We start from the raw sequence: 27,074 nt of genomic DNA, 5'->3' as shown, positions 1-27,074 counted from the left end.
CATGATTACCTCTAAGGCTCTCCCACCAATTGAATCCAGAGAAAAGATGATACATCATGAAATTATTCTGCACACTGTTTATAGTCCATTTTCTGCCTGACCACTATTGGAATTTCCCTTTTCAGTGTTTTAGTTTCCTTGGACTTAACCTTTTCGGGACCACGTGCATTAGATTCTATGCCGCACTTGTGGCTGTTCTAGCCTGATGCGGCATAGAATATACACCGGCCCGCAGTTTCCGCTCCTGCCGCGATCATGTGCACCCGGAGGGGGAGATTAAGCTGTCATATGACAGCCGACATCTCCCCCGAGTGATCAGCAGCCATCGCGTATGGCTGCTGATCACGTGATCACTACGATCGCTGTCGGATCGTAGTGATCAGTTTGACAGCTGCGGCGGCAGGGGGGGAAAAGAAGAGGATCCACTTACCTCCCTGCCGTTCCCGCGACGATCAGCACCCCCCTCCGCTCTGGCCGGCATCTCTGCTCCATCTGACGTCAGCGCCGGGTCCCGGCTTGATGACGTCATCAAGCCGCAACCCGGAACTGATCGTCAGACAGAACGGAGATGCCGGCCGGAGAAGAGGGTCCCGTGCGGCTCATCGCTGGAGCCTGGAAGGTGAGTGAAGGCTGCTGGCAGAAGGGGGGGGCACAGGCCACTATGGGGGGACATAAATCCAGCCAGCCACACACGGAATCCGGCCGCCTGACCCCCCCAAACGCGCGCACCCCCCTCCGCTCTGGCCGGCATCTCTGCTCCATCTGACGTCAGCGCCGGGTCCCGGCTTGATGACGTCATCAAGCCGCAACCCGGAACTGATCGTCAGACAGAACGGAGATGCCGGCCGGAGAAGAGGGTCCCGTGCGGCTCATCGCTGGAGCCTGGAAGGTGAGTGAAGGCTGCTGGCAGAAGGGGGGGGGGCACAGGCCACTATGGGGGGGACATAAATCCAGCCAGCCACACACGGGATCCGGCCGCCTGACCCCCCCCCCCAAACGCACGCACCCCCTTCCCGCGCAAAATGCCTGGTCCTTAAGGGGGGGGGGGTAGGCGGCTGGTCCCGAAAAGGTTAAAGTGGCGCATTGAAAACAAACAGTTTTCTTACAACAGGTTTAAAAGCAGCGAATTTAAAGAGGAACTGTAGTGAAAATAACGTAATTAATAAAATTGCATATTTTTTACAATAATTATACATTTCTTAGTGTATCACAGGTGGAAACTTAGGCGATCTCTGCGGAATGTTTGTTTACTGAGCGATATAGGAAATGCTTCTGATGCTGAAAGCAGGATAATTACTGTAAAAGTGAGTATTCAGAATGATTTACTGCATTCTATTATATGTCACTACAGGGCCTCTTCAAAGGACAACTGTGAGAAGAATATGGAGGCTGTCATATTTTATTTCCTTTTAAACAATACCAGTTGCCTGGCATCCCTGCTGATCTATTTGGCTGCAGTAGTGTCTGATTCACACCAGAAACAAGCATGCAGCTAATCTTCCTGTCTACTCAGAGGTACATACCTAGCCGCTCACTCTGCTCTTCCAATGAACTTTGCCTAACCGCCCCCCCCCCCCCCCCCCGCATCATCCAGTCCCATGCACGCCTCCAGGACTTCTCAAGAACTGCTCCAACACTATGGAACTCCCTACCTCCCCCCATTAGGGCAGCCCCCTCCTTCAACATCTTCAAGAAAGCCCTCAAAACTCACCTTTTCACTCTGGCCTACTACCCCTCACAAGTGCTCTAAACCCACAGCTGAACTTTGGTCCCCTACCGTTCATGTCCCTACCTCTCCCTCTAGATTGTAAGCCTTTGGGAAGGGTCCTCCTCCTTTTGTGTGCTACCTGATCATGCACCTCCATTACTGTAAACCCATCCTATGCATCTGAGTGACCCTAAGTTGCCTAATCTCCATGCTCTTCTCCAGTGACTAAGCATTACCTTGTACTCATACTGTGCTGTGTGATCTGGTCTTTCTTGTATTCCTGTATTGTCATATTGCTGTATGTCACCCCTAAACATTGTCTGTAACCTAAACTAATATCCAGCACTGCGTAATATGTTGGCGCTTTATAAATACAATAAATAAATAAATCTTGTTGGATCTGACAATAATGTCACCTGATCTTCATGCTTGTTCAGGGTCTATGGCTATAAGTATTATAGGCAGAGGATCAGCAGGACTGCCAGGCAACTGGTATTCTTCAAAATAAAATAAATATGGCAGCCTCCATATCCCTCTCACTTCAGTTGTCCTTTAATAGGTGAAGATAAGACAGAGGGATTTGATTTCCTGTATATCATAGCACTGCGATGTATTGCTTGATCTCCCGCTAGTTATGTGGTGGTGGTGGGGAATATGATGAAGACGTATAATGTGATGATAAAGTATTTCATGCAACGTGAGCGGTCTGATAATCAGAGCGGAGCGCGTTCCCAGCCTGGCAGGCCTGATGGGAAGTTCTCTATACTTGGATGCAGCTTATCAGGACACTTCAAGCTCTCATTGTTAAAATAGCATCTGGGTTACGGAGGAGGCCACAGCATATCCAGCGCCAGAAATCCGGGCACAACGCGGGGCCTCCCGAATCAGGGCTATATATCATACAATTCCTGTGTGTGTGTGTGTGTGTGTGTGTGTGTTTTATATTACATTTTATTTTTTTTTGTGCCAGAGGGGCCCTCCCTCAACTGCAGTATTAGCTCTCTATTGGTCCTGTGCTGGTAATGATCACTTCTACAGAGGCCAATGTCAAACTTGCACTGGGGCCCAGAGCTCCTTAGCTACGCCACTGGCTGCTGTCCCGCCTCCTCCGTGCCCTAATGCAGTGTTCCCCAACCCTGTCCTCAAGGCCCACCAACATCGCATGTTTTGCAGAGACACTAATTATCTCTCCTGTGCCTGTTTGTGGTTTTCTGCAAAACATGTACTGTTGGTGGGCCTTCAGGACAGGGTTGGGGAACACTGCCCTAATGTACTGCCTGTCTAGTGAGCCCAGCTAGACTGCATCCTCGGCGATGTCACAGGTCTCTAGTAGGTTTGGCTGAATAGCGTTGCGTTCCATTCGCAGGCCATTTGATGGGACAGGCTGATGATGTTTGAGTTGGCAAAGAACACACATTTTGTCCCGAATTGTATCTGTCAGTGGTGCTGACTTTCATAGCAAAGTCCCCATTCATGCCAGAATCGCCAAATTTGCTTGGTATGTTGAGGTGAAACAAGGTGGGGGGAGGGGCTGCTTGCTGTTCAAAAAGTCTTCATAGTTTTAGCGAAAATGGATTGTTCTGTATACTAGTTCAGAGCTCTGTATACACATTTTATGAAAACTGACAGTATGATGTCCCCTCTCCAAAGCCTCTTTACCTCTTGTCACCCATGCAGGCTCAGCACCCTGAGCTCTACCAGCCCACAAGACCCATGGTATGATGGGGCTCTGGCAGAGAGGTCGGCAAAGCATCACCCTCTACCCCAAAGGGGCTCTTCCCTACCTCCAGTGTCAGGTAGGAGGTGGGGTCTACGCCCTGGGGGATTCATGGTGGCATCCCCTCGACCTTGATGGAAGATCCCAGAAGAACTCACACACATGCCACACACATCAGTCCCTGCCGCCAGCACTTATTATACCAAAGTATAGCCCTGGCAAAGCATCTTTAAAAGTACTGCCGGGGCTCCTCCTCACTAGTCCCTTAACAGGCTGCATTCTCAGTGATGTCACTGGCCTCTGGTGAATAGATAGGCTGCATTCTCAGTGATGTCACTGGTCTCTGGTGAATGGATAGGCTGCATTCTCAGTGATGTCACTGGTCTCTAGTGAATGGATAGGCTGCACTCTCAGTGATGTCACTGGTCTCTAGTGAATGGATAGGCTGCACTCTCAGTGATGTCACTGGTCTCTAGTGAATGGATAGGCTGCACTCTCAGTGATGTCACTGGTCTCTAGTGAATGGATAGGCTGCATTCTCAGTGGTATAACTGGCCTCTGGTGAATGGATAGGCTGCATTCTCAGTGATGTCACTGGTCTCTAGTGAATGGATAGGCTGCACTCTCAGTGATGTCACTGGTCTCTAGTGAATGGATAGGCTGCACTCTCAGTGATGTCACTGGTCTCTAGTGAATGGATAGGCTGCACTCTGTGATGTCACCGGTCTCTAGTGAATGGATAGACTGCATTCTCAGTGATGTCACCGGTCTCTAGTGAATGGATAGGCTGCATTCTCAGTGATGTCACCGGTCTCTTGGGAATGGATAGGCTGCATTCTCAGTGATGTCACTGGTCTCTAGTGAATGGATAGGCTGCATTCTCAGTGATGTCACCGGTCTCTAGTGAATGGATAGGCTGCATTCTCAGTGATGTCACTGGTCTTTAGTGAATGGATAGTCTGCATTCTCAGTGATGTCACTGGTCTTTAGTGAATGGATAGTCTGCATTCTCAGTGATGTCACTGGTCTTTAGTGAATGGATAGTCTGCATTCTCAGTGATATCACCGGTCTCTAGTGAATGGATAGGCAGCATTCTCAGTGATGTCACTGGTCTCTAGTGAATGGATATGCTGCATTCTCAGTGATGTCACTGGTCTCTAGTGAACTTTTAAGTTTACGTTGTCTCCTCATTAAGTGGTATGCTGTTTTAGTGATGACTTATCCAGGATTTTAGAAAGTGATTTGAATCTGCAGCTTGTTTTTGTTTATATAAACAGAACTTGTGACTTTTGCAACAGGCGGCGGAAGGAAAAGCGCTGATAGTGTAAAAGTTGGAAGAGCTGCAGCCTGAGGAAGAGATCTGTGAAAGCGTACGGAAAAACACACGGCCGAAAAGGAGGAAGTGGAGGCGAGATGTGCCCTCCTCCGCAATTAACCCCTGCAGCCCATGTGGCAGAGATTAAAATCTGGGATGTCTCACCCAGTCCTGCCTGCTCGCCCGAGTATCGCCAGTCGCTATGACATCACTGTGACATCATTACTTGCACAAAGATGACTCACTCAATGAAACAACTCCCAGCAGCCAATCGGAATCTTCATCTGGCCCTGGACTACACTCTCCAGCTTAAAGGAGTGTGTTGTCTTCCCCCTTCCCTCTCCTGCACAGTAGTGGTCAGGCCATCTGAAAATTTAAAGGACAACTGTAGTGAGAGGTATATAGAGGCTGCCATATTTATTTCCTTTTTAATCAATACAGTTCCCTGGCAGCCCTGCTGATCTATTTGGCTGCAGTAGTGTGTGAACAACACCAGAAACAAGCATGCAGCTAATCTTGTCAGATCTGATGATGTCAAACACCTGATTTGCTGCATGCTTGTTCAGGGTCTGTGGCTAAAAGTATGATTAGCAGGATAGCTAGGCAACTGGCATTGCTTAAAAGGAAATAAATATGTCAGCCTCCATATACCTCTCACTTCAGTTGTCCTTTAAGGGTAACATTTAAAGAGACCTCGGCTCAAACTCAGCCAGCCAGCAGATTCGCACAACACCTAAACCCCCCCCCCCCCCCCCAAAAAAAAAACCTGATTGTTAGTTCCACATATTCACAGTCATGGGGTAAGCCCCTCTGCTAGCGGCAAGGCCAATCTCATTGACGCTTTCGGTGAATGCCATCGCATCCTACACATACAATGAAATGGAAGTGTAAGGTGCCTGCTCTCTGACCCTCCGCCACCCCCATGCAGAACAGGCGTTGGAATGTGCATTTTGCCGTTTGACCCCATAGGGTGTTTACTGGAGTGTGCATTGGGCTAAGTATTATGGTACCCATACACGGTACAATAAAAACATTGGATTTTTCCCGTTTTTCGACTAAAACGATTAAATCAAATGAAAGTTGAAAATCTTTTTTTTTTTTTTTTTTTTTGAATCAAGAAAAACAAACTATTTTTTCTATAAAAATCTATGTTGGAAAAATCTTTATATTTGGTTTATATTTCGTACCTCTCTCATTCCTAGATGACTCCTGCATTTACTGGTCAGATGGTCATGTGACTGTTACCTCGCATATCACATGATTACAGATCAGTGGAGAAATTAATTTATGGCTGTAACTCCTTATCAGTGAGTGGCACTATAGTCTGGAGAAAAACTGTCATTTGCATAGCTGAATGTTAACTCTTTCAGGTAGAGAAAGAAGAAAAGCAACACAGCATATTTATTTGTGTGCTAGGCACTGTACATAAACCTGTCTATCTCATTATGTCACATTGCACTTAAAGTGTAGCTTTAACCAGGGATTGAATTTAATCCCAATCAGTAGCTGAAACCCCCTTTCCCACAAGAAATCTTTAACTTTTCTCAAATAGATTATCAGGGGGGTCAGTATGGCTGATAGTGTGGTTAAACCCCTCCCACAGTGTGATGTCATGACCATGGCCCTGACAGTTTGCTGTCTGTGAACCTCTTGCATTGTGGGAAATAATGGCTTTTTCCAACTACCAAGCAAGCAGCATCTCCCTCTGTGCATAGAATCTTCAGTAATGAACATTCCGTACAGATCCCCTGGTAGAACTAAAGATGTCACCACCAGTGATACATTTCATAATGTAAATGAGGGAAATAAAAGAAGTTACAATGGCCAAACACTGACTAAATAATCTATAAGGGCTGGAACCCACACGAGCGCTTTTGGCAGTGTTTTGGCAGCGCTGCGATACGCTAGCACTTTGCAAAAACGCTGGGCTAATGTTAATGGATAGGGCAACTTCCACAGGAGCATTTGCGTTTCCCAGAAACGCAAACGCAGGACGTGCAGCATTTTGGGAGGGTTAGCGCTTCAATGTAAAGTATTGAAACGCTAGCGGAAACGCTCAGCAAAACCTAAACTGAGCGGTTTTGCTAGCGTTTTGCGGTACAGCACACTAACAAAATGAAAAATAATTCACAGGACCAATCAGGATAAAAACACGAAACGCAAAACGCTACGCAACCGCTGAGCAAAAAAATACAATGTTGCAAAACGCGACTGAAAACGCGCATGAATCCGCTTGCAAACCGCTCAGACAAAACGCTAGCGGTTGCGTTTCGCGTTTGCTGATTTCAGTGGGTTCCAGGCCTAAACGAATATTGTAAAAAATAAGCAATTTTATTCATTGTTATTTTAAGTACAGTTCCTCTTTAAGGTTCCCCTTAAAGAGACTCCGTAACAAAAATTGCATCCTGTTTATCATCCTACAAGTTCCAAAAGCTATTCTAATCTGTTCTGGCTTACTGCAGCACTTTCTACTATCACAGTCTCTGTAATAAATCAATGTATCTTTCCCCTGTCAGACTTGTCGGCCTGTGTCTGGAAGGCTGCCAAGTTCTTCAGTGTTGTGGTTCTGCTATGAACTTCCCCTTCCAGGCCCCTCTATGCACACTGCCTGTGTATTATTTAGATTAGAGCAGCTTCTCTCTTCTCTCTTATCTTTTACAAGCTGGATAAATCGTCCTCTGAGCTGGCTGGGCTTTCACATACTGAGGAAATTCAGACAAGGGCAAAGCTGTTTGCAGGAAGAAACGAGCAGCCTGAAACTTCAGTGCATGAGAACAGGGGGAAAGAAACACACAAATGATCTCTTGAGATTCAAAAGGAAGGCTGTATACAGCCTGCTTGAGTATGGATGTATTTTCTATGTGTGGACATGCTGTACATCAACCTACTTCCTGTTTTGGTGGCCATTTTGTTTGTTTATAAACAAACTTTTTAAAACGGTTTTTAACCACTTTTAATGCGGCAAGGAGCGGCGAAATTGTGTGAGAGGGTAATAGGAGATGTCCCCTAACGCACTGGTATGTTTACTTTTGTGTGATTTTAACAATACAGATTCTCTTTAATGGCTGGTTCAGACAGGAGTCTGCACCAGTAGCCCCCAGCAGCCCGGAGTCTCGTTTCAAATGCTTGTCCGGTCCCCGCAGGGAGACCGGGAAGTGCCGCGGTTGCCAATCCTGGACGCTGCAGGCTGCGTCCAAGCAAAAAACGAAACGGGAAAGATCAGGATCGAAATGCATTTGCACAAACGCGGTTAAGCGACGGTGAACATCGGTACCGATTGCGGTCCATTCATTTTAATTGTCAGCAATTAAATGAGTACCGCGGCCATCTTTTATTCCCATTCTCGTGAACCAGCACGAAATGTTTTTACAGGGTTACTTACATCTCATTGGGGCAGCACGGTGGCGTAGTGGTTAGCACGCTCTCCTTGCAGCGTTAGGTCACTGGTTCGAATCCCAGCCAGGGCACTATCTGCACAGAGTTTGTGTGTTCTCCCTATGCCTGTGTGGGTTTCCTTGGGCACTTGCTTCCTCCCACATCCCAAAAACATACCGATAAGTTAATTGGCTTCCTCCTAGAAATTGGCCCTAGACTACGATACATACATCACAAGACATAGACACATGACTAGGGATTAGATTGTGAGTCCCTCTGAGGGAGGGACAAGACAATATACTCTGTACAGCGCTGCGGAAGATGTCAGTGCTATATAAATACTAAATAATAACTGTACAAGTTTTTAATTTCTTTTCCTTCATATAAGGGGTCCTTGTTGACTGTAGCAAAGACTCAACACCTTTCCATCTGTGTCTGTTTTTTTTTCCTCTTACCGGTACATAAAAACTTTTAACAGTCCCTAAACTGTGGTTGTTACTCAGAACGTATCCAGGAAAGAGAAAGAGGAAATGCAGGGATGCAGCGTGACCCGGGGTCACTGTATCCAGATAACGATCTGCACATGTTTTGTTAATAATCGCTGTATTAACCCAGAAGATCGGCCACAGAGAAAGCTGACTTTTGTGCAGTTCAGGATCGTTATCTCGCTGGAGTTAGACCGTAGCTCAGAAAACACTTCCAAATGTTGACCAAAAGATCTGAAAGAGGCATCTGTATTGTGAAAAGGGGAGGAGGGGGGGGGGGGGGGGTATATACTTGGACCCTCAGGACTTCCTGTTGTGCAAGAGAGGAAGTGTTGCGGTTGTATTGCAGCTATATAAGGAAACAACTAGGACTGCAGACTGGACTAATAGCGGTACAAAGGACACCAGGCATGAAAATAGGTGTCAGCACAGAAGTGTTTGGATAAGTTTCCACTGAGGTGAGGCTGACATGTTTATTGCCTTTTAAATAATGCACATTGCCTGGCTGTCCTGTTGATCCTCAGCCTCTAATACTTTAAGCCATAGACCCTGAACAGGCATGCAGCAGATCAGATGTCTGACAAATCTGAGATTAGCTGCATCCTTGTTTCAGGTGTGTGATCAGTGGCGTAGCTAAGGAGCTGTGGGCCCCGATGCAGTTTTTACAATGGGGCCCCCCAAGCACTCTATACATAACAATTGATACAGCGCACCAAAACCTGCCAATGGCAACTACAGTGTCAGAGGTGCAAGAAAGGGATGGGAAATAGTTTGTTAATGATTACCACTATTCAAAGTATCTATAAAAGTGATTATTATGAGCACAGGACCAATAGAGAGCTAATACTGTAATTGAGGCAGGGCCCTTCGGGGCCCCTCTGGCCCAAGGGCCCCGATGCGGTCGCTACCTCTGCAACCCCTATTGCTACGCCCCTGTGTGTGATCTATGCTGGGAATACACGGTTCGTTTTGTAGCTGATTAGATGGCTCGATAGATAATTTCCGACATCTCCGATCTCCTTTTTGATTCTTTTGCAGCTCGATTTCTGATAGAAGTGAATGGAAATAGATAAGAAAAACGAGAGGAAAAAAAAAAGATAATCGAGAGCTGAGATTGAGCGGAAAAAAACGATCGAGAGCAGAAACGCATGGCAGAAACGAACCGTGTATTCCCAGCATAAGACAGCCAGGCAACTAGTATTGTTGAAAAGGCAATAAATATGGCAGCTTCCATAGGTCTCACACCTCTGGTTCCTTTTTTAAAGCAAACCTAAACCAAATTCATCTTTCTAAATTCAATCTGCACATGAGCAATTCCTTGTACTGGGCATGCACAATTCATGAGTTTGCGCAGACATGATCTACCTCGTACCTACACCGATCATTAACCTACACACAACACTTACACCTCCCCCCCCACAACTACACCGACCACCTACCTACACCAAACAATAACCCACCCCTTTCCTACACTGACCACTAACCCACCCCCTGACTACACCTAACACCATCACTATCAAATCTGGCCAATCAGTGTCCTCGCTACTACAATTTTTGCTATCTCCACCCCTTTTCTGCTACAGAGTAGCAGAACTCTACAGCCATTATAGCGTTGGCCCCACAGATATATATTTCTGTAGCTGTAGTCACTAATTGTATAATGTAACATGGTCACAAATCGTGAAGAAATTACCTGCTTTAGGCTACTTGTACACCAAGACGTTGCGTTAGGTGCTACGTTAAGGTCGCATAACGTGCACCTAACGCAAGGCCTGGTGCTCTTCGATGTGGACGTCAGAGTGAGCCACGTTGTGCAGCTCACTCTGGCGTCTGTGATGCCGTGATGCGTACTCTTGGACACATGCGGCATCACGTGGTCCCGCCGGCCAATCGCCGCACAGAGCGGCCGCACCAGGAAGTAAACACTGCATGTCACACCGTGCAGTGAATATTAATTAGCCATGTGCCTGGCCACTCTTCGCTCCTCCCCAACATGACTGAGCATGTGCAAACAGTCTAACACGGCTTAAGCCATTGTAACGCCGTAGCATGCTGCACCTTCGGAAGAACGTGCAGCGTTGCATGTAACGCAACGTGAGCAGTGTGAACAGCCCACTTGTGTTAAATTGCTGTACGTTGGGGGAGCGTTACAGGCTGCACTAATGTGCACCTGTAACGTCCCTGTGTGTAAGCAGCCTAAATCTAGGAAGAACCTGGAGCCAATGGAAAGCTGTAACTGCTCGGTATACTTAATTTAGAAAGAAGTATTTGGGTTTGGGTACTCTTTGTAGCACATGCTTAGTTGCATTACCAGTATAGATGATCAATTTACTGTACTGAAATTTCTCTTGAAAGCAAGTTCCTAGACAAGCATGTGATTCATTCAGAAACCTCTGATTGGCTGGTGGTTACTATCACATCATCACGTTTTCCTTGTGTTTCCTGTGTGGACTAAAACAGGAAGTGAGGTATGGTCACGTAATCGTGACTAGCCAATCAGAGGCTTACAAATCAATCATCTGATCAAATAGACCATATTCTCCCACAAAGAGTTTTTGTAGGATAAATTGTCTCTAATTGCTAGGCCAAAGATGACTTTTCTCTTGGCTACAGGTAGCCCCTTCTTCAGAATATTTTAACATGCATCTTGCTGGTTTTCTGACTTTGAAGGTGGTCAAACAAGATCATTTTTTTTTTCCAATTTGAAATTTGCAATCAGTTTTTTAGATTGATTGTAACATTTGAAAACTGTAACCAATGTATCACACGGGTGTGTGATTCAATTTTTGACCAATTATGAAAAAAATCATTAAAACTTTTTATTTTTTGTACTGATTGTAACTCGAGAATAAATTAGTTAGGTCTAAAAATCGAGCATTGTTTCAAATATACTGAATGGCAGTTTGTAGTGATTGAAGAGACATGTACAATCTACCCTACACCAGTCAATCTTCAGAAAAATCAACCAATTTTTTTTCACCACAGAAAACAATATAGAAAAAAAAACAGATTATCAATCAAATTCCTCAACAAAGCATTTCATTTTTCTATAGAACCAATCACTTTTATCGAAAAACAAAAAAAATTGAATGTTTTCATTGTATTATGCATAACCAAGGTATACACATATCAAAACTTTTCATTTTCACATTTTTTTTTATTAAAATGATTGAAAAGAAAACTACATTTAATTTTTCTGTACAAATGAGGAATATGATTGATTTTTTTTTTCCTTAAGCAATACGATCAATCAAGAAAATAGAATTTAAAAAGATCAAAAAAGTAAATTGTATGGTTTATGGGCAGCTATAAGGTGCCCATTAGGGGACAATTTTTTCAGCAAATGCAATCTTTTGACGCGATTTGAACGATCGTAACTAATGGGAAGGCAATTATTGATTGATCCATTAATAGAAAGATTTAAGAAGGTTTTACATTCTGATTTGATAAAATCTAATTTTCAGATCAATAATTTTTACCTTTTCCATTCGACCAAAGAATCATATCACATCGATTTGTGACACCTGATGCAGTTTTCTATACAATTCGATCATAAAAAATGCGTCAATATTCAATCTGAGGGAAAAATTCTATCATTATACTCAGAATATAGAGTTACTAGCTGATGGCCCAGCGTTGCTTGGGTATGTATATGGCTGGTGTTGGCTCTGCCCACTTTTTCTAACCCTAACGCACAATTACTCAATGACCAAGTTTGTGAGCTTTATAGTCTTTGGCATCAATCATTTGCATTGAATTGAAACTAATCAGATTGGCTGTTTGTGGCTCCATCCCCTTTTCTGAATGTGAAACCCAGTCACCCAATGACCAACTGTACCAGGTTTGAGGCTTGTGCCATTAACAGTGTAAGAACGGCAGCAATGAAATATTCCCTTTGAAAATCAATAGGTGCATTTTGATTGGATTTTGTAGGCTCCACCCACTTTTCTGAATATTAATCCCAGTCACCCAGTGACCAACTGTGCAAAGTTTGAGAACCCTGCCATTAACAGTGTAAGAATGGCTGCAGTTTACATTTTCCAAGTGGGATTTGTATTTGTCTCAGCCCACTTTTGGTTATGGGGATAAAAAGTATCCTATATGTTATTCCAGGTAATGTAATGCGTGATTGAGTAACAAACATCCAAACTTTCCCATTTATAATATTAGTGAGATTTCATATGCCGGTAATGATTTTAGATCTATAAAAGGGTGAGTTCCCTGGCGCACTATAAAGTCCTACCACCTCCAATACTACTTATGATAATACATATGTAGATGAGTAGTTTGTGGTTCGGTTAGTGGTTCCAACGATAATCTGGTGTTTCTGTCCGCTGATTGACAACTATCACCTCCATATAGAAAAACAGAATCTTGCCTTCTTAAAACAGCAGGTATGTGCGATTATTCAGGCTGGAGTGAGCATATGAGGTGTCCCACAATGCATCACTGCTGAATATGCAAATCACCCATTGTTGTCCCTGATAGCTAAACACACCTCCAGAACCGCTGGAATGTAAGGATGTGTCAGCTTGTTAATATTACAGTTTTAGTTCACGATGAACTTGCCGGGTAATCTGTAACTCTGGGTGTTTTAAGTCCAACCCCACAGAGCAACATTAATCCATGCCATGCACTGATGTGGATCAATTAATCCGAAACAGTCTGTATGCATGTTGGATTATTGTGGCTCTGTACAATTAACAAGCTGACACATTGCATTCCAGCGGATCTGGAGGTGTGGCTATCTTACAGGGACAACAAAGGGATGGTTTGCGTATTTAGCAGTGATGCATCATGGGAGACATCATATGCTCACTCCAACCTGAATAATCGCAAATGCCTTCTGTTTTTAGAAGGTGGTTTTATAAACTGAGGAGTTGGATGATTTTAATACCAACTCCACAGCCCTGGTAAGTATTAAAGGGAACCAGAGACGAAGCACCCTTGTGTATTTTACCATATATAAATATCAGTAAGAACGTTAGAGAAAACACTTATCCTGCTCTCTGTTTCATCCTCACTGCTAAAAGTGTCTGTTAGCTGTGATAAGAATCCCGGACTGAGCATTCAGTCTGGCTTTGCAGGGAATAATTATAGCCGAGTCATTATAGCAGAGCCACAAGGGGCAGGCTTGGGCTTGAAAAGACACCAGAGAAGACAGACTCCGCTATAATCTTTCCTTAGCAAAGCCAGACTGAATGCTCAGTCGGGATTCTTATCAGAGGTGATAACAGTCAGATTAAGCAGAGAACAATGAAACAAAGAGCAGATTACGTGTTTACTGTCATGTTCCCACTGATTTATAAGGTAAAATACAAGAGGATGCTTCATCTCTGGTTCTCTTTAAGGTGGCCACTAACGATTAAATAATTCTGATAGGAAGAAATGTTCACTGTACTATCAAGGAACTTCCTATCCTATCTGCTTCCTATCTATCACAACCAACAAGAAAATCCAAATTTTGGTTTGATGGAAATACAGTCGGATGAGTCTTTTATAATCGTTCGGAATCGATTGTGCCCATCAACAGAGAGAATTTCTGATCGCTCTAACGGTCTCTTTTCACTAGAGATTGGACCGTTAGTAGCCACCTTAAAGAGAATCTGTATTGTTAAAATCGCACAAAAGTAAACATACCAGTGTGTTAGGGGACATCTCCTATTACCCTCTGTCACAATTTCGCCGCTCCCCGCCGCATTAAAAGTAGTCAAAAACAGTTTTAAAAAGTTTGTTTATAAACAAACAAAATGGCCACCAAAACAGGAAGTAGGTTGATGTACAGTATGTCCACACATAGAAAATACATCCATACACAAGCAGGCTGTATACAGCTTTCCTTTTGAATTTCAAAAGATCATTTGTGTGTTTACCTTCTGTCCCCTTCTTCTCTCATGCACTGAACATTACAGGCTTCCTGCAGACAGCTCTGCCTGTGCCTGTGTTTGTAATTCCTCAGTATGTGTCAGCCAGCTACTTTCACAGCCTAACAGAGGAGGATTTTTATCCAGCTCTCTTCTATCACTGATAAGATAGCAGAGAAGCTGCTGGCTTATGTAAATAAAACACACACTGGAGTGTGCATAGAGGAACAGACCAGCATGGAAGAGTTGGCAGCCTTCCAGACACAGGCTGACAAGTCTGACAAGGGAAAGATACATTGATTTATTACAGAGACCGTGATAGTACAAAGTGCTGCAGTGAGCCAGAACAGATTAGAATAGGTTTAGGAACTTGTAGGACGGTAGAAAAAAACGTTGTAATTTTTGTTACAGAGTCACTTTAAGACTGAGGAGTCGGAGTAATTTTGGGTACCTGGAGTCAGAGTTTATGATTGCATAAACCGAGGAGTCAGAGTCGGATGATTTTTGCACTGACTGTACTACTGACACCCCTTACTTTCTGTGCTATTGACACCTCACACTAACTGTACTGATGACTGCCTGACACTCAGCAGAGACTGTAATGCCTGGTACACACAATGAGATTTTTGGGGGGCAGATTTACTGCCAGATAGATTATTTCCAACATGTCCAATCTGATTTCCGAATTATTTTTTTTTCAATCGATTTTCCATAGAAGTGAATGGAAAATCGATCGGAATTAAACACCCAGCACTGACTGTACAACTAACACCCAGCACTGACTGTACAACTAACACCCAGCACTGACTGTACAACTAACACCCAGCACTGACTGTACTACTGAAACACCGTGCACTGACTTTACTACTAACACCCAACACCAACTGTACTACTTACAGCCTGAAACCTAGCACTGACTGTACTTCTGACAAACACCAACTGTACTACTTACTGTCTTAAACCCAGCACTGACTGTACTGCTAACTGCCTGCCACCCAGCATTGACTGTATTAATGACTGCCTGACACCCAGCACTGAATGTACTACTGACAAACACCCAGAACTGATAATACTACTGGCACCCAGCACTGACTGTACTACTGACACCCAGCACTGACTGTGCTATTGACACCCCACACTAACTGTTATGCTGACTGCCTGACACCCAGCACTTATTGTACTACTGACACCCAGCACTGACTGTACTACTGACTGTAATATTGACAAACACTGAGCACCGATTGTGCTACCGACACCCAGCACTGACTATACTACTGACTGTCTGACGCCCAGCACTGACTGTACTACAGATAAGCACCTAGCACTGTTTGTACTACTGACACCCTGCACTGACTGTGCTATTGAAACCCCACACTAACGGTGCTACTGACACCCAGCACCCACATCCTACTACTACACTAGTATTACCGTACTATGCCAAAACCACAGCTCAACATCCTGTACTGTGCACCAACATACTGTACTGTGCAACAACCACAGCCAAACATTCTGTACTGTGCACCAGCATACTGTACTGTGCAACAACCACAGCCCAACATTCTGTACTGTGCACCAACATACTGTAATATGCAACAACCACAGCCCAACATTCTGTACTGTGCACCAACATACTGTACTGTGCAACAACCACAGCCCAAAATTCTGTACTGTGCACCAACATACCGTACAGTACTAAGCAACAACCACAGCCCAACATCCTGTACTGTGCACCAACATACTGTACTGTGCAACAACCACAGCCCAACATTCTGTATTGTGCATCATCATACTGTACTATGCAACAACCACAGCCCAGCATCCTGTACTGTGCATCAACATACTATACTATGCACCAACCACAGCCCAACATCCTGTACTGTGCACAAACATACCGTACAGTACTAAGCAACAACCACAGCCCAACATCCTGTTCTGTGCACCAACATACTGTACTACGCAACAACCACAGCCCAGCATCCTGTATTGTGCATCATCATACTGTACTACGCAACAACCACAGCCCAGCATCCTGTACTGTGCATCAATAGCCCAACATCCTGTACTGTGCATCAACATACTATACTATGCAACAACCACAGCCCAACATCCTGTACTGTGCATCAACCACAGCCCAACATCCTGTACTGTGCATCAACCACAGCCCAACATCCTGTACTGTGCACCAACCACAGCCCAACATCCTGTACTATGCACCAACATCCTGTACTGTGCACCAACCACAGCCCAACATCCTGTACTATGCACCAACATCCTGTACTGTGCACCAACCACAGCCCAACATCCTGTACTGTGCACCAACCACAGCCCAACATCCTGTACTGTGCACCAACCACAGCCCAACATCCTGTACTGTGCACCAACCACAGCCCAACATCCTGTACTGTGCACCAACCACAGCCCAACATCCTGTACTATGCACCAACATCCTGTACTGTGCACCAACCACAGCCCAACATTCTGTACTGTGCACCAACCACAGCCCAACATCCTGTACTGTGCATCAACCACAGCCCAACATCCTGTACTGTGCATCAACCACAGCCCAACATCCTGTACTGTGCATCAACCACAGCCCAACATCCTGTACTGTGCACCAACCACAGCCCAACATCCTGTACTGTGCACAAACCACAGCCCAACATCCTGTACTATGCACCAACATCCTGTACTGTGCACCAACCACAGCCCAACATCCTGTACTGTGCACCAACATACTGTAATGTGCAACAACCACAGCCCAACATCCTGAACTATGCACCAACATCCTGTACTGTGCACCAACAGCCCAACATCCTGTATTGTGCACAGATGGTACCGATACTGACTGTACTACTGACAATCAGTGCTAGGTGTTTGTCAGTACAGTCAATGCTGGGTGGCAGGCAATTAGCAGTACAGTAAGTGCTGGGTGTTAGTTGCATAGTTAGTGTGGGGTGTCAGTAGTACAATCAGGGCTGGGTGTTTCAGTAGTACAGTCATTGTTGGGTGTCAATAGTACAGTCAGTGCTGGGTGTTTGGCAGTAGTACAGTCAGTGCTGGGTGTTTGGCAGTAGTACAGTCAGTGCTGGGTGTTTGGCAGTAGTACAGTCAGTGCTGGGTGTTTGGCAGTAGTACAGTCAGTGCTGGGTGTTTGGCAGTAGTACAGTCAGTGCTGGGTGTTTGGCAGTAGTACAGTCAGTGCTGGGTGTTTGGCAGTAGTACAGTCAGTGCTGGGTGTTTGGCAGTAGTACAGTCAGTGCTGGGTGTTTGGCAGTAGTACAGTCAGTGCTGGGTGTTTGGCAGTAGTACAGTCAGTGCTGGGTGTTTGGCAGTAGTACAGTCAGTGCTGGGTGTTTGGCAGTAGTACAGTCTGTGCTGGGTGTTTGGCAGTAGTACAGTCTGTGCTGGGTGTTTGGCAGTAGTACAGTCTGTGCTGGGTGTTTGGCAGTAGTACAGTCAGTGCTGGGTGTTTGGCAGTAGTACAGTCTGTGCTGGGTGTTTGGCAGTAGTACAGTCTGTGCTGGGTGTTTGGCAGTAGTACAGTCTGTGCTGGGTGTTTGGCAGTAGTACAGTCTGTGCTGGGTGTTTGGCAGTAGTACAGTCTGTGCTGGGTGTTTGGCAGTAGTACAATCAGTGCTGGGTGTTTGGCAGTAGTACAGCCAGTGCTGGGTGTTTGGCAGTAGTACAGTCAGTGCTGGGTGTTTGGCAGTAGTACAGTCAGTGCTGAGTGTTTGGCAGTAGTACAGTCAGTGCTGGGTGTTTGGCAGTAGTACAGTCAGTGCTGGGTGTTTGGCAGTAGTACAGTCAGTGCTGGGTGTTTGGCAGTAGTGCAGCCAGTGCTGGGTGTTTGGCAGTAGTACAATCAGTGCTGGGTGTTTCAGTAGCACAGTCGGTGCTTGGCTTCAATAGTACAGTCAGAGGGTGGTGTCAGCAGTACAATCAGTGCTGGGTGTTTGCCAATAGTACAGTCAGTGATGGGTTTCAGTAATACAATCAGTGTTGGGTGTTTGTGAGTAGTACAGTCAGTGCTGGGTGTCAGGCAGTCATTAGTGAAGTCAATGCTGGGTGGCAGGCAGCTAGCAGTAAGTAGTACAGTCGGTGTTGGGTGTTAGTAGTACAGTGAGTGCTGGGTGTTTCAGTACTACAGTCAGTGCTTGGTTTCAGTAGTACAGTAAGTGCTTGGTTTCAGAAGTACAGAGCGTGGTGACAGTAGTACAGTCAGTGCTGGGTGTCAGTAGTACAATAAGGCCTTGTTCACATCAGGGCCGTTTCTGTGCGCTTTTTACAGCGCACTGCCCTGTGCGATCAGCAAGGTATTTATCTTCCCATGTAACTAAATGTAGCTGGTTCACATCTATGCGCTGCGCTGAGCAGCGTTACAGAAACGTAGGGTTGCATGCATTTCTGTGCGTTGAGCTGGAAAGCGCACATCAATGCAAGTGAATGGGTGCGCTTTTTTAGCGCATAGAAGCGCATGCGTTTTTTACCCCTAATTGGAGAAAAAAATACATTTACATACAAAAACAAAGTTTTATTGACAACTGCTGCTGGTACAATAAGCAAAACGTGCTTTAAAGAAGCGCAGCGCAACGCACAGAAACGCACACTAAAGCGCGCACAAACGCATGCGTTTTGTACCACGCGCTTTCACACGTTTTTCAGCGCAGCAGATGTGAACGAGGCAAAAGTGCTGGGTGTTTGTCAGCAGTACAGTCTGTGCTGGGTGTCAGTCAGTCATTAATAAAGTCTATGCTGGGTGGAAGGCAGTTAGCAGTCCAGTCAGTGCTGGGTTTCATGCAGTAAGTAGTACAATTGGTGTGGGGTGTTAGTAGTATCGTCTGTGCTAGGTGTTAGCAGTACAGTCAGTGCTGGGTGTCAGGCAGTTAGTAGTCGTCATAGTGTAAGTATTACAGTGTCCGGCAGTGAGGAGTGTTGGGTGTCAAGCAGTTAGTAGCCAGGCAGTCAGTGCCTGGTGCCAGGCAGTTAGTAGTGCTGGTTGTCAGGGAGTTAGTAGTACAGTCAAAGTTGGGTGTCAGGCAGTCAGTGGGGCGGTAAGTGCTCTATGTAAGGCAGTTAGTAGTCAGGCCATTGGTGGGGCAGTGGTGGTTGTCAGGCAGTAAGACATCAAGCAGTCAGCGAGACGGACAGTGCTTGGTGTCAGGCAGTCAGTGCTCTGTGTTAGCAAGTAGTACAGTCAATACCGAGTGTCAGGCAGTTAGTCAGGCAGTCGGTAGTGCTGGTTGTTAGGCAGTAAGTCCGTAAGTAGTAGTGTCAGGCAGCGTGTGGGGAGGTCAGTGCTCTGTATCAGGCAGGTAGTGATACAGTCAGTGCTGGGTGTCAGTAGTCAGGCACAGTGGCGTAGCTTAGGAGCTGTGGGCCCCGATGCAAGATTTACATTGGGGCCCCCCCAAACATGCTATACATAACAATTGATACGGCGCACCAAAACCTGCTAATGACAACTACAGTATCAGAGGTGCAAGAAGGGAATGTGATTATTATGAGCACAGGACTAATAGAGAGCAAATACTGAAGTTCAGGGAAGGCCCTACAGGGCCCCTCTGGCCTAAGGGCCCTGATGCGGTCGCAACCTCTGCACCCCCTATTGCTACGCCCTTGGTCAGGCAGTGAGTGGGGTGGTCATTGCTCTGTCAAACAGTTACTAGTAAAGTGCCAGGCTAGTTAGTAGTGCTCTGTGTCACGCAGTGCTGGGTGTCAGTTAGCAGTCAGGCAGAGTGATTGGGGCAGTCAGTGCTGTGTGTCAAGTAGTTAGGCAGTGATGGGTGTCAGTTAGTAGTCAGGCAGTGAGTGGGGCGGTCAGTGCTCTGTGTTATGCAGTTAATAGTTAGTCAGTGCTGGGTGTCAGTTAGTCAGGTAGTGAGTGGGGCGGTCAGTGCTCTGTGTTAGGCAGTTAGTAGTTAGGCAGTGATGGGTGTCAGTAGTCAGGCAGTGAGAGGGGTGGTCAGTGCTCTGTATCAGGCAGTGCTGGGTGTCAGTAAATAGTCAGGCAGAGTGATTGGGGCAGTCTGTGCTCTGTGTCAGGCAGTTAGTAGTACAGTGTCAGGCAGTGCTGGTTGTCAGTTAGTAGTCAGGCAGTGAGTGGGGCGGTCAGTGCTCTGTGTCAGGCAGTTACTAGTTAGGCAGTGCTGGGTGTCAGTTAGTCAGGCAGTGAGTGGGGCGGTCAGTGCTCTGTGTCAGGCAGTGCTGGGTGTCCAGTAACTAGTCAGGCAGTGAGTGGGGCGGTCAGTGCTCTGTGTCGGTCAGTGCTGGGTGTCAGAAAGTAGTCAGACAGTGATTGGGGCGGTCAGCGCTCTGTGTCAGGCAGTTAGTAGTCAGTCAGTTTGCAGTACAGTCCGTGATCGGGGCGGTCGGCGCCCGGTGTCGGAGCTCTCGGTGACTGACGTGGAGCCGCAGCAGATCGGAAGTGAATGGGGGGCGGAGCGCATGCGCAGTGCGGCGCTGGCTGTGGCTGTGTCCCCGGGTCCCTCCCGTGTGTCCCGGTCCCGGTGCCGGCTCTGTCCAGCCAGGCGGATGTGCTTCAGGAAGAGACCGGCCTCCGCTGCCGCCCAGATCGTGAGTACCCGCCGTGCCCGAGTGCCGGGCTGCCTCCTGCTCTCCCCCCGCTGCAACTGTGCCCGGAGTACGGAGCTCTCCCCACCATGTATAACTGCAGAGCTCTGCCATGAGTACTGCCAGCCCCCCACCATGTATAACTGTGCCCCGAGTACTACCAGCCCCCCACCATGTATAACTGTGCCCCGAGTACTACCAGCCCCCCACCATGTATAACTGTGCCCCGAGTACTGCCAGCCCCGACCATGTATAACTGTGCCCTGAGTATTACCAGCCCCCCACCATGTATAACTGTGCCCTGAGTATTACCAGCCCCCCACCATGTATAACTGTGCCCTGAGTATTACCAGCCCCCCCACCATGTATAACTGTGCCCCGAGTACTGCCAGCCCCGACCATGTATAACTGTGCCCTGAGTATTATCAGCCCCCCACCATGTATAACTGTGCCCCGAGTACTGCCAGCCCCCCACCATGTATAACTGTGCCCCGAGTACTGCCAACCCCGACCATGTATAACTGTGCCCTGAGTATTACCAGCCCCCCCACCATGTATAACTGTGCCCCGAGTACTGCCAGCCCCGACCATGTATAACTGTGCCCTGAGTATTACCAGCCCCCCACCATGTATAACTGTGCCCCGAGTACTGCCAGCCCCGACCATGTATAACTGTGCCCTGAGTATTACCAGCCCCCCACCATGTATAACTGTGCCCCGAGTACTACCAGCCCCCCACCATGTATAACTGTGCCCCGAGTACTGCCAACCCCAACCATGTATAACTGTGCCCTGAGTATTACCAGCCCCCCACCATGTATAACTGTGCCCTGAGTATTACCAGCCCCCCACCATGTATAACTGTGCCCCGAGTACTGCCTGCCCCCCACCATGTATAACTGTGCCCTGAGTATTACCAGCCCCCCACCATGTATAACTGTGCCCTGAGTATTACCAGCCCCCCACCATGTATAACTGTGCCCTGAGTATTACCAGCCCCCCACCATGTATAACTGTGCCCCGAGTACTGCCAGTGCCGACCATGTATAACTGTGCCCTGAGTATTACCAGCCCCCCACCATGTATAACTGTGCCCTGAGTATTACCAGCCCCCCACCATGTATAACTGTGCCCTGAGTATTACCAGCCCCCCACCATGTATAACTGTGCCATGAGTATTACCAGCCCCCCACCATGTATAACAGTGCCCTGAGTATTACCAGCCCCCCACCATGTATAACTGTGCCCCGAGTACTGCCTGCCCCCCACCATGTATAACTGTAGAGCTCTGCTCCGAGTACTGCCAGCCCCCCACCATGTATAACTGTGCCCCGAGTACTGCCAGCCCCCCACCATGTATAACTGTGCCCCGAGTACTGCCAGCCCCCCACCATGTATAATTGTGCCCTGAGTATTATCAGCCCCCCACCATGTATAACTGTGCCCCGAGTACTGCCAGCCCCCCACCATGTATAACTGCCCTGAGTATGGAGCTCTCCCCCACCATGTATAACTGCAGAGCTCTGCCCCGAGTACTGCCAGCCCCCCACCATGTATAACTGTGCCCCGAGTACTGCCAGCCCCCACCATGTATAACTGTGCCCCAAGTACTGCCAGTCCCCCACCATGTATATCTGTGCCCCAAGTACCGCCAGCCCCCCACCATGTATATCTGTGCCCGGAGAACTGCCAGCCCCGACCATGTATAACTGTGCCCTGAGTACTGCCAGCCCCCCACCATGTATAACTGCAGAGCTCTGTCCCGAGTAGTGCCAGCCCCCCACCATGTGTAACTGCAGAGCTCTTCCATGAGTACTGCCAGCCCCCCACCATGTATAACTGTGCCCAGGACTAGTACAGGACCCCCCTCCCCAGCTGTGCCCCAGAGTACAGGGCGCCCCCTCCCCAGCTGTGCCTCAGAGTACAGGGCGCCCCCTCCCCAGCGGAGTACAGAGCGCCCCCCTCCCCAGCTGTGCCCCGGAGTACAGGACGCCCCCCTCCCCAGCTGTGCCCCGGAGTACAGGGCGCCCCTCTCCCCAGCTGTGCACCAGAGTACAGGGCACCCCTCTCCCCAGCTGTGCACCAGAGTACAGGGCACCCCTCTCCCCAGCTGTGCCCCAAAGTTTCAGTGTAATTATGCCCTCGCTCCTCAGGAATCTCACTCTGGTCTTTCTTTCTCTCCCTAAGGTGTTCTGCTGTTATCACTGCAGAGTTTATGCTTTTGCATCGCATAGTGTTATTACTTTATACACCCGCCCATCCCAGTCCTGGGGTGGTCTCTATAGTGAGGCACCCCTCCATTATACTTTATACCATTTTTTACTCAGTCCCCTAATACTGGACCTACTTTAGTAGCCTTACCATATACTAAGCTATGCCTTCCTTATGCCCAGAATACTTCTTTCTTAGAAATGGTTTACACCTCATTGATCAACCCTTGTTGGCAGTTCCTCAATCCAGCAAACTCCTCCAAATGTCCGGTTCCTGATGAACCTCTCACAAAAATGACACCCTATGTGTTACTCCGATGGGACCCGACGCACCATTGAAATATCATTCCATCGCGTTGGAACGTAATGATATTGATTGTTGTGTGGAAGGACCCTAAATATGTCGGCACTAGTCTACTTCAGGGGAACCAGCAGGAAACCTCATAGGGAACAGTTGTCCAATCCCAGCACCCATTACAGCAAAAGCATTGTAATTGGCTGAATAGTGTGACCATCGTTTACTACAACCTATAGGAAACCTAGCACCTCAAGAGGGAGCCAATTACGTTTTCTAAATTTCCCTATGCGGTTTCCCACTGGCATTAGACAAATAGAGTGATATGGAGGCTGACATATTGGCATTAGTCTAAGTTCAGGTGTACAAATGTCAGCCTCCATATACCTCTCACTTCAGGTTCCCTTTAAGGTTGTCATCTGGTTGTTTTTGTAGCGCTTGGGGTTCCACGTACAAATTTGATTTTGTTGTCTTACTCCATAGCTTAGTCTTCTTGAGTTCTTTTTCAGACTAATAGAATTCGCCATTAAACAATAGTTTTATCGGTTGTATAAAGATAAGACATGATAAATGTTTCTTGAAGTGTCCAAGATGAGAAGTATCTCGTTCTGTTTTGGTTGCCTGTAGCCATCAAGAGCAGTTTGGACCCAACTGGAAATTCTCCTTGCTGCGGTGATCAACACTGATATTGCGTTTCTTAGGTATGCTGGTAAGTTAGGCCTGCTGGCAGGACATGCTGGGCCTCGCTCCTCAGAGAGCATTATGTCCTCCATATTGTCTCCACACAACCTAGTGCCTGAGCCATGCTCATTGGTCTACTTTGGTAATGGCTGAAAATTTAATCACGGTCTCTTTGCTTGGATCAGTGTCCTAATTAGTCTCACAACTACAGGCTAGTCGCCCCTATCTTCACTAAATGTGAAAGGTGAGGAGTTGAAGAGGAGCTTCTACCAGCTATTGGTAGTTGTCCCAGGAGAACACGCATGTGAGATTGTCCCCGGATCAGGTTGCTGACTCCTTGGGCGTGCTTTACTGAGGTTCTCTAACAGTACCTTAAAATGTTATTTTTATCGGGTTTTACGTTAAAAGACTGAGTATGCCAAAATACATACTGAAGGACAAGTGCAGCCAGGAAGAGATGACCAGGGTGTATTGCCTCACTCCCTAAATATGTTTTGGCTTACTGTCTTTTGACGTATACCCAGTAAAAGTTACATTTGAAGGTACCGTTAGGGCATTTCCCTTTGGGAATGTGTTTGATAGGACACCCCCCTTGTTCACCCCACTTTTCGAACTGTTAGTTTACTGAGGTTCTCCAAAGTAGTGAAGAACTTCACCTGAGTGATCCATCAAACCAGGACTTTCAGGAGACAGAAGCCGGCAACCTTCTTCGAAGTAGTGTTGTCCAAATGGCGGCCCATGGGCTGCAACTGGTGTTTGAGAGCTCTTGCTGTGGCCAGTCTGATGCGTCACTACACTTCCTCTCACTACTTCTGCCATGCCCACCTTCTTCTCTTAGCCCCCCAAAGCCGGGACATTTCTGTGTCACCCCCCCCCCCCCCCCCCCTCTAGACCAAGACTCCTGGGATCATGTCCATGAAGTTGGACATTACTGTTCTAAGTCATAGAAGGCAATAATAGGAGGAGTGCTGGACATTTAAATGCTTACAAATCACTAGCACTTTTAGCGTGGCAAGTGGATCCAGGCCTAATGCAAATTGCAGACTGCTTGGCCCAATCCAGATTGTCAGGATGTGCCATTTGGATGGCCCAATTGCAAACAATTTGCGTTACATTTTCATGATCTTATCTCTAATTCACGCTAACTCTTTAGTGAAAATAAACTTATGAAATAATCAATTGTATGTGTAGTACAGCTAAGAAATAGAACATTAGTAGCAAATAAGAGTCTCATATTGTTTCCATTACAGGAAGAGTTAAGAGACTTCACTTGTTAGCTACGCAAAAGAGCTTCTCTGAGAGCAGTGCTATTTTCTAAAGCACTGATGCATCAAAGAAACAGGGAGAGGCAGCTTCAGATAAGCTTTTACTGCAGGGGAGTTCAAAGGGGTCAGTAGCTCTGCTCTGTTTCATAGTTTAAAATACAGTGTGTGGTTTGCAAACAAGACAAAATGATGCAATATTATAAAAAAAAAAAGCTATATAACTGAAAATAAAAATGAGACTCATTTCTGTGCTACTAATGTTTTGTTATTTATCTGTACTACACATACACATCATTACATCATACTCTTTTTTTCGCTTCCAGTGTCACTTTAAATATGACTTGTGCATGAGACCTCCTTCCTGTTTTATCACATGAACCATCTTATTTACTCATACTTCCACTGTTGAAACAAACAATTGGCCAGTGAAAAAGTCAACCCTGTGTGACTGATATGTATATAGATATGCTTTTCTTGATGTTCATAAATAGGGGTGAGATTAGAACATAAACTGCTGTCCTCTCTGCTACAGCCTGTATAACTGTCCTCTCTGCTACAGCCTGTATAACTGTCCTCTCTGCTACAGCCTGTATAACTGTCCTCTCTGCTACGGCCTGTATAACTGTCCTCTCTGCTACGGCCTGTATAACTGTCCCCTCTGCTACAGCCTGTATAACTGTCCTCTCTGCTACAGCCTGTATAACTGTCCTCTCTGCTACGGCCTGTATAACTGTCCTCTCTGCTACGGCCTGTATAACTGTCCTCTCTGCTACGGCCTGTATAACTGTCCTCTCTGCTACAGCCTGTATAACTGTCCTCTCTGCTACAGCCTGTATAATTGTCCTCTCTGCTACAGCCTGTATAACTGTCCTCTCTGCTACAGCCTGTATAACTGTCCTCTCTGCTACAGCCTGTATAACTGTCCTCTCTGCTACGGCCTGTATAACTGTCCTCTCTGCTACGGCCTGTATAACTGTCCTCTCTGCTACGGCCTGTATAACTGTCCTCTCTGCTACGGCCTGTATAACTGTCCTCTCTGCTACAACCTGTATTTATGTCTTCTCTGCTACGGCCTGTATAACTGTCCTCTCTGCTACGGCCTGTATAACTGTCCTCTCTGCTACGGCCTGTATAACTGTCCTCTCTGCTACGGCCTGTATAACTGTCCTCTCTGCTACGGCCTGTATAACTGTCCTCTCTGCTACGGCCTGTATAACTGTCCTCTCTGCTACAGCCTGTATAACTGTCCTCTCTGCTACGGCCTGTATAACTGTCCTCTCTGCTACGGCCTGTATAACTGTCCTCTCTGCTACAGCCTGTATAATTGTCCTCTCTGCTACAGCCTGTATAACTGTCCTCTCTGCTACAGCCTGTATAACTGTCCTCTCTGCTACAGCCTGTATAATTGTCCTCTCTGCTACAGCCTGTATAACTGTCCTCTCTGCTACAGCCTGTATAACTGTCCTCTCTGCTACGGCCTGTATAACTGTCCTCTCTGCTACGGCCTGTATAACTGTCCTCTCTGCTACGGCCTGTATAACTGTCCTCTCTGCTACGGCCTGTATAACTGTCCTCTCTGCTACGGCCT

At 46.7% G+C, this 27,074-nt stretch overlaps 1 protein-coding gene across 4 annotated transcripts in view; it reads left to right on the top strand.

Moving 5' to 3' along the window:
* The first annotated feature begins 1,219 nt into the window (after nt 1-1,219).
* The window catches only part of RGS19 (regulator of G protein signaling 19), a 72,959-nt gene continuing 47,104 nt past the window's right edge, over nt 1,220-27,074 (top strand). The window contains exons 1-2 of one of the 4 annotated variants that reach the window (XM_068261846.1): nt 20,644-21,038; nt 24,168-24,249. In XM_068261846.1, the coding sequence (XP_068117947.1) occupies nt 24,244-24,249 (6 nt within the window). In that variant the 5' untranslated portion in view covers nt 20,644-21,038; nt 24,168-24,243. Of the gene's footprint in view, nt 1,305-20,643; nt 21,039-24,167; nt 24,250-27,074 lie in introns of those variants that run through there. The other 3 variants (XM_068261847.1, XM_068261849.1, XM_068261844.1) reach the window with 3 other exon arrangements.

The sequence above is a fragment of the Hyperolius riggenbachi genome, chromosome 12 (assembly GCF_040937935.1).
Source record: "Hyperolius riggenbachi isolate aHypRig1 chromosome 12, aHypRig1.pri, whole genome shotgun sequence".
NCBI lineage: Eukaryota > Metazoa > Chordata > Amphibia > Anura > Hyperoliidae > Hyperolius > Hyperolius riggenbachi.
Note: the sequence above shows the minus strand (reverse complement) of the source record. Positions and strands in the feature narration are given on the sequence as shown.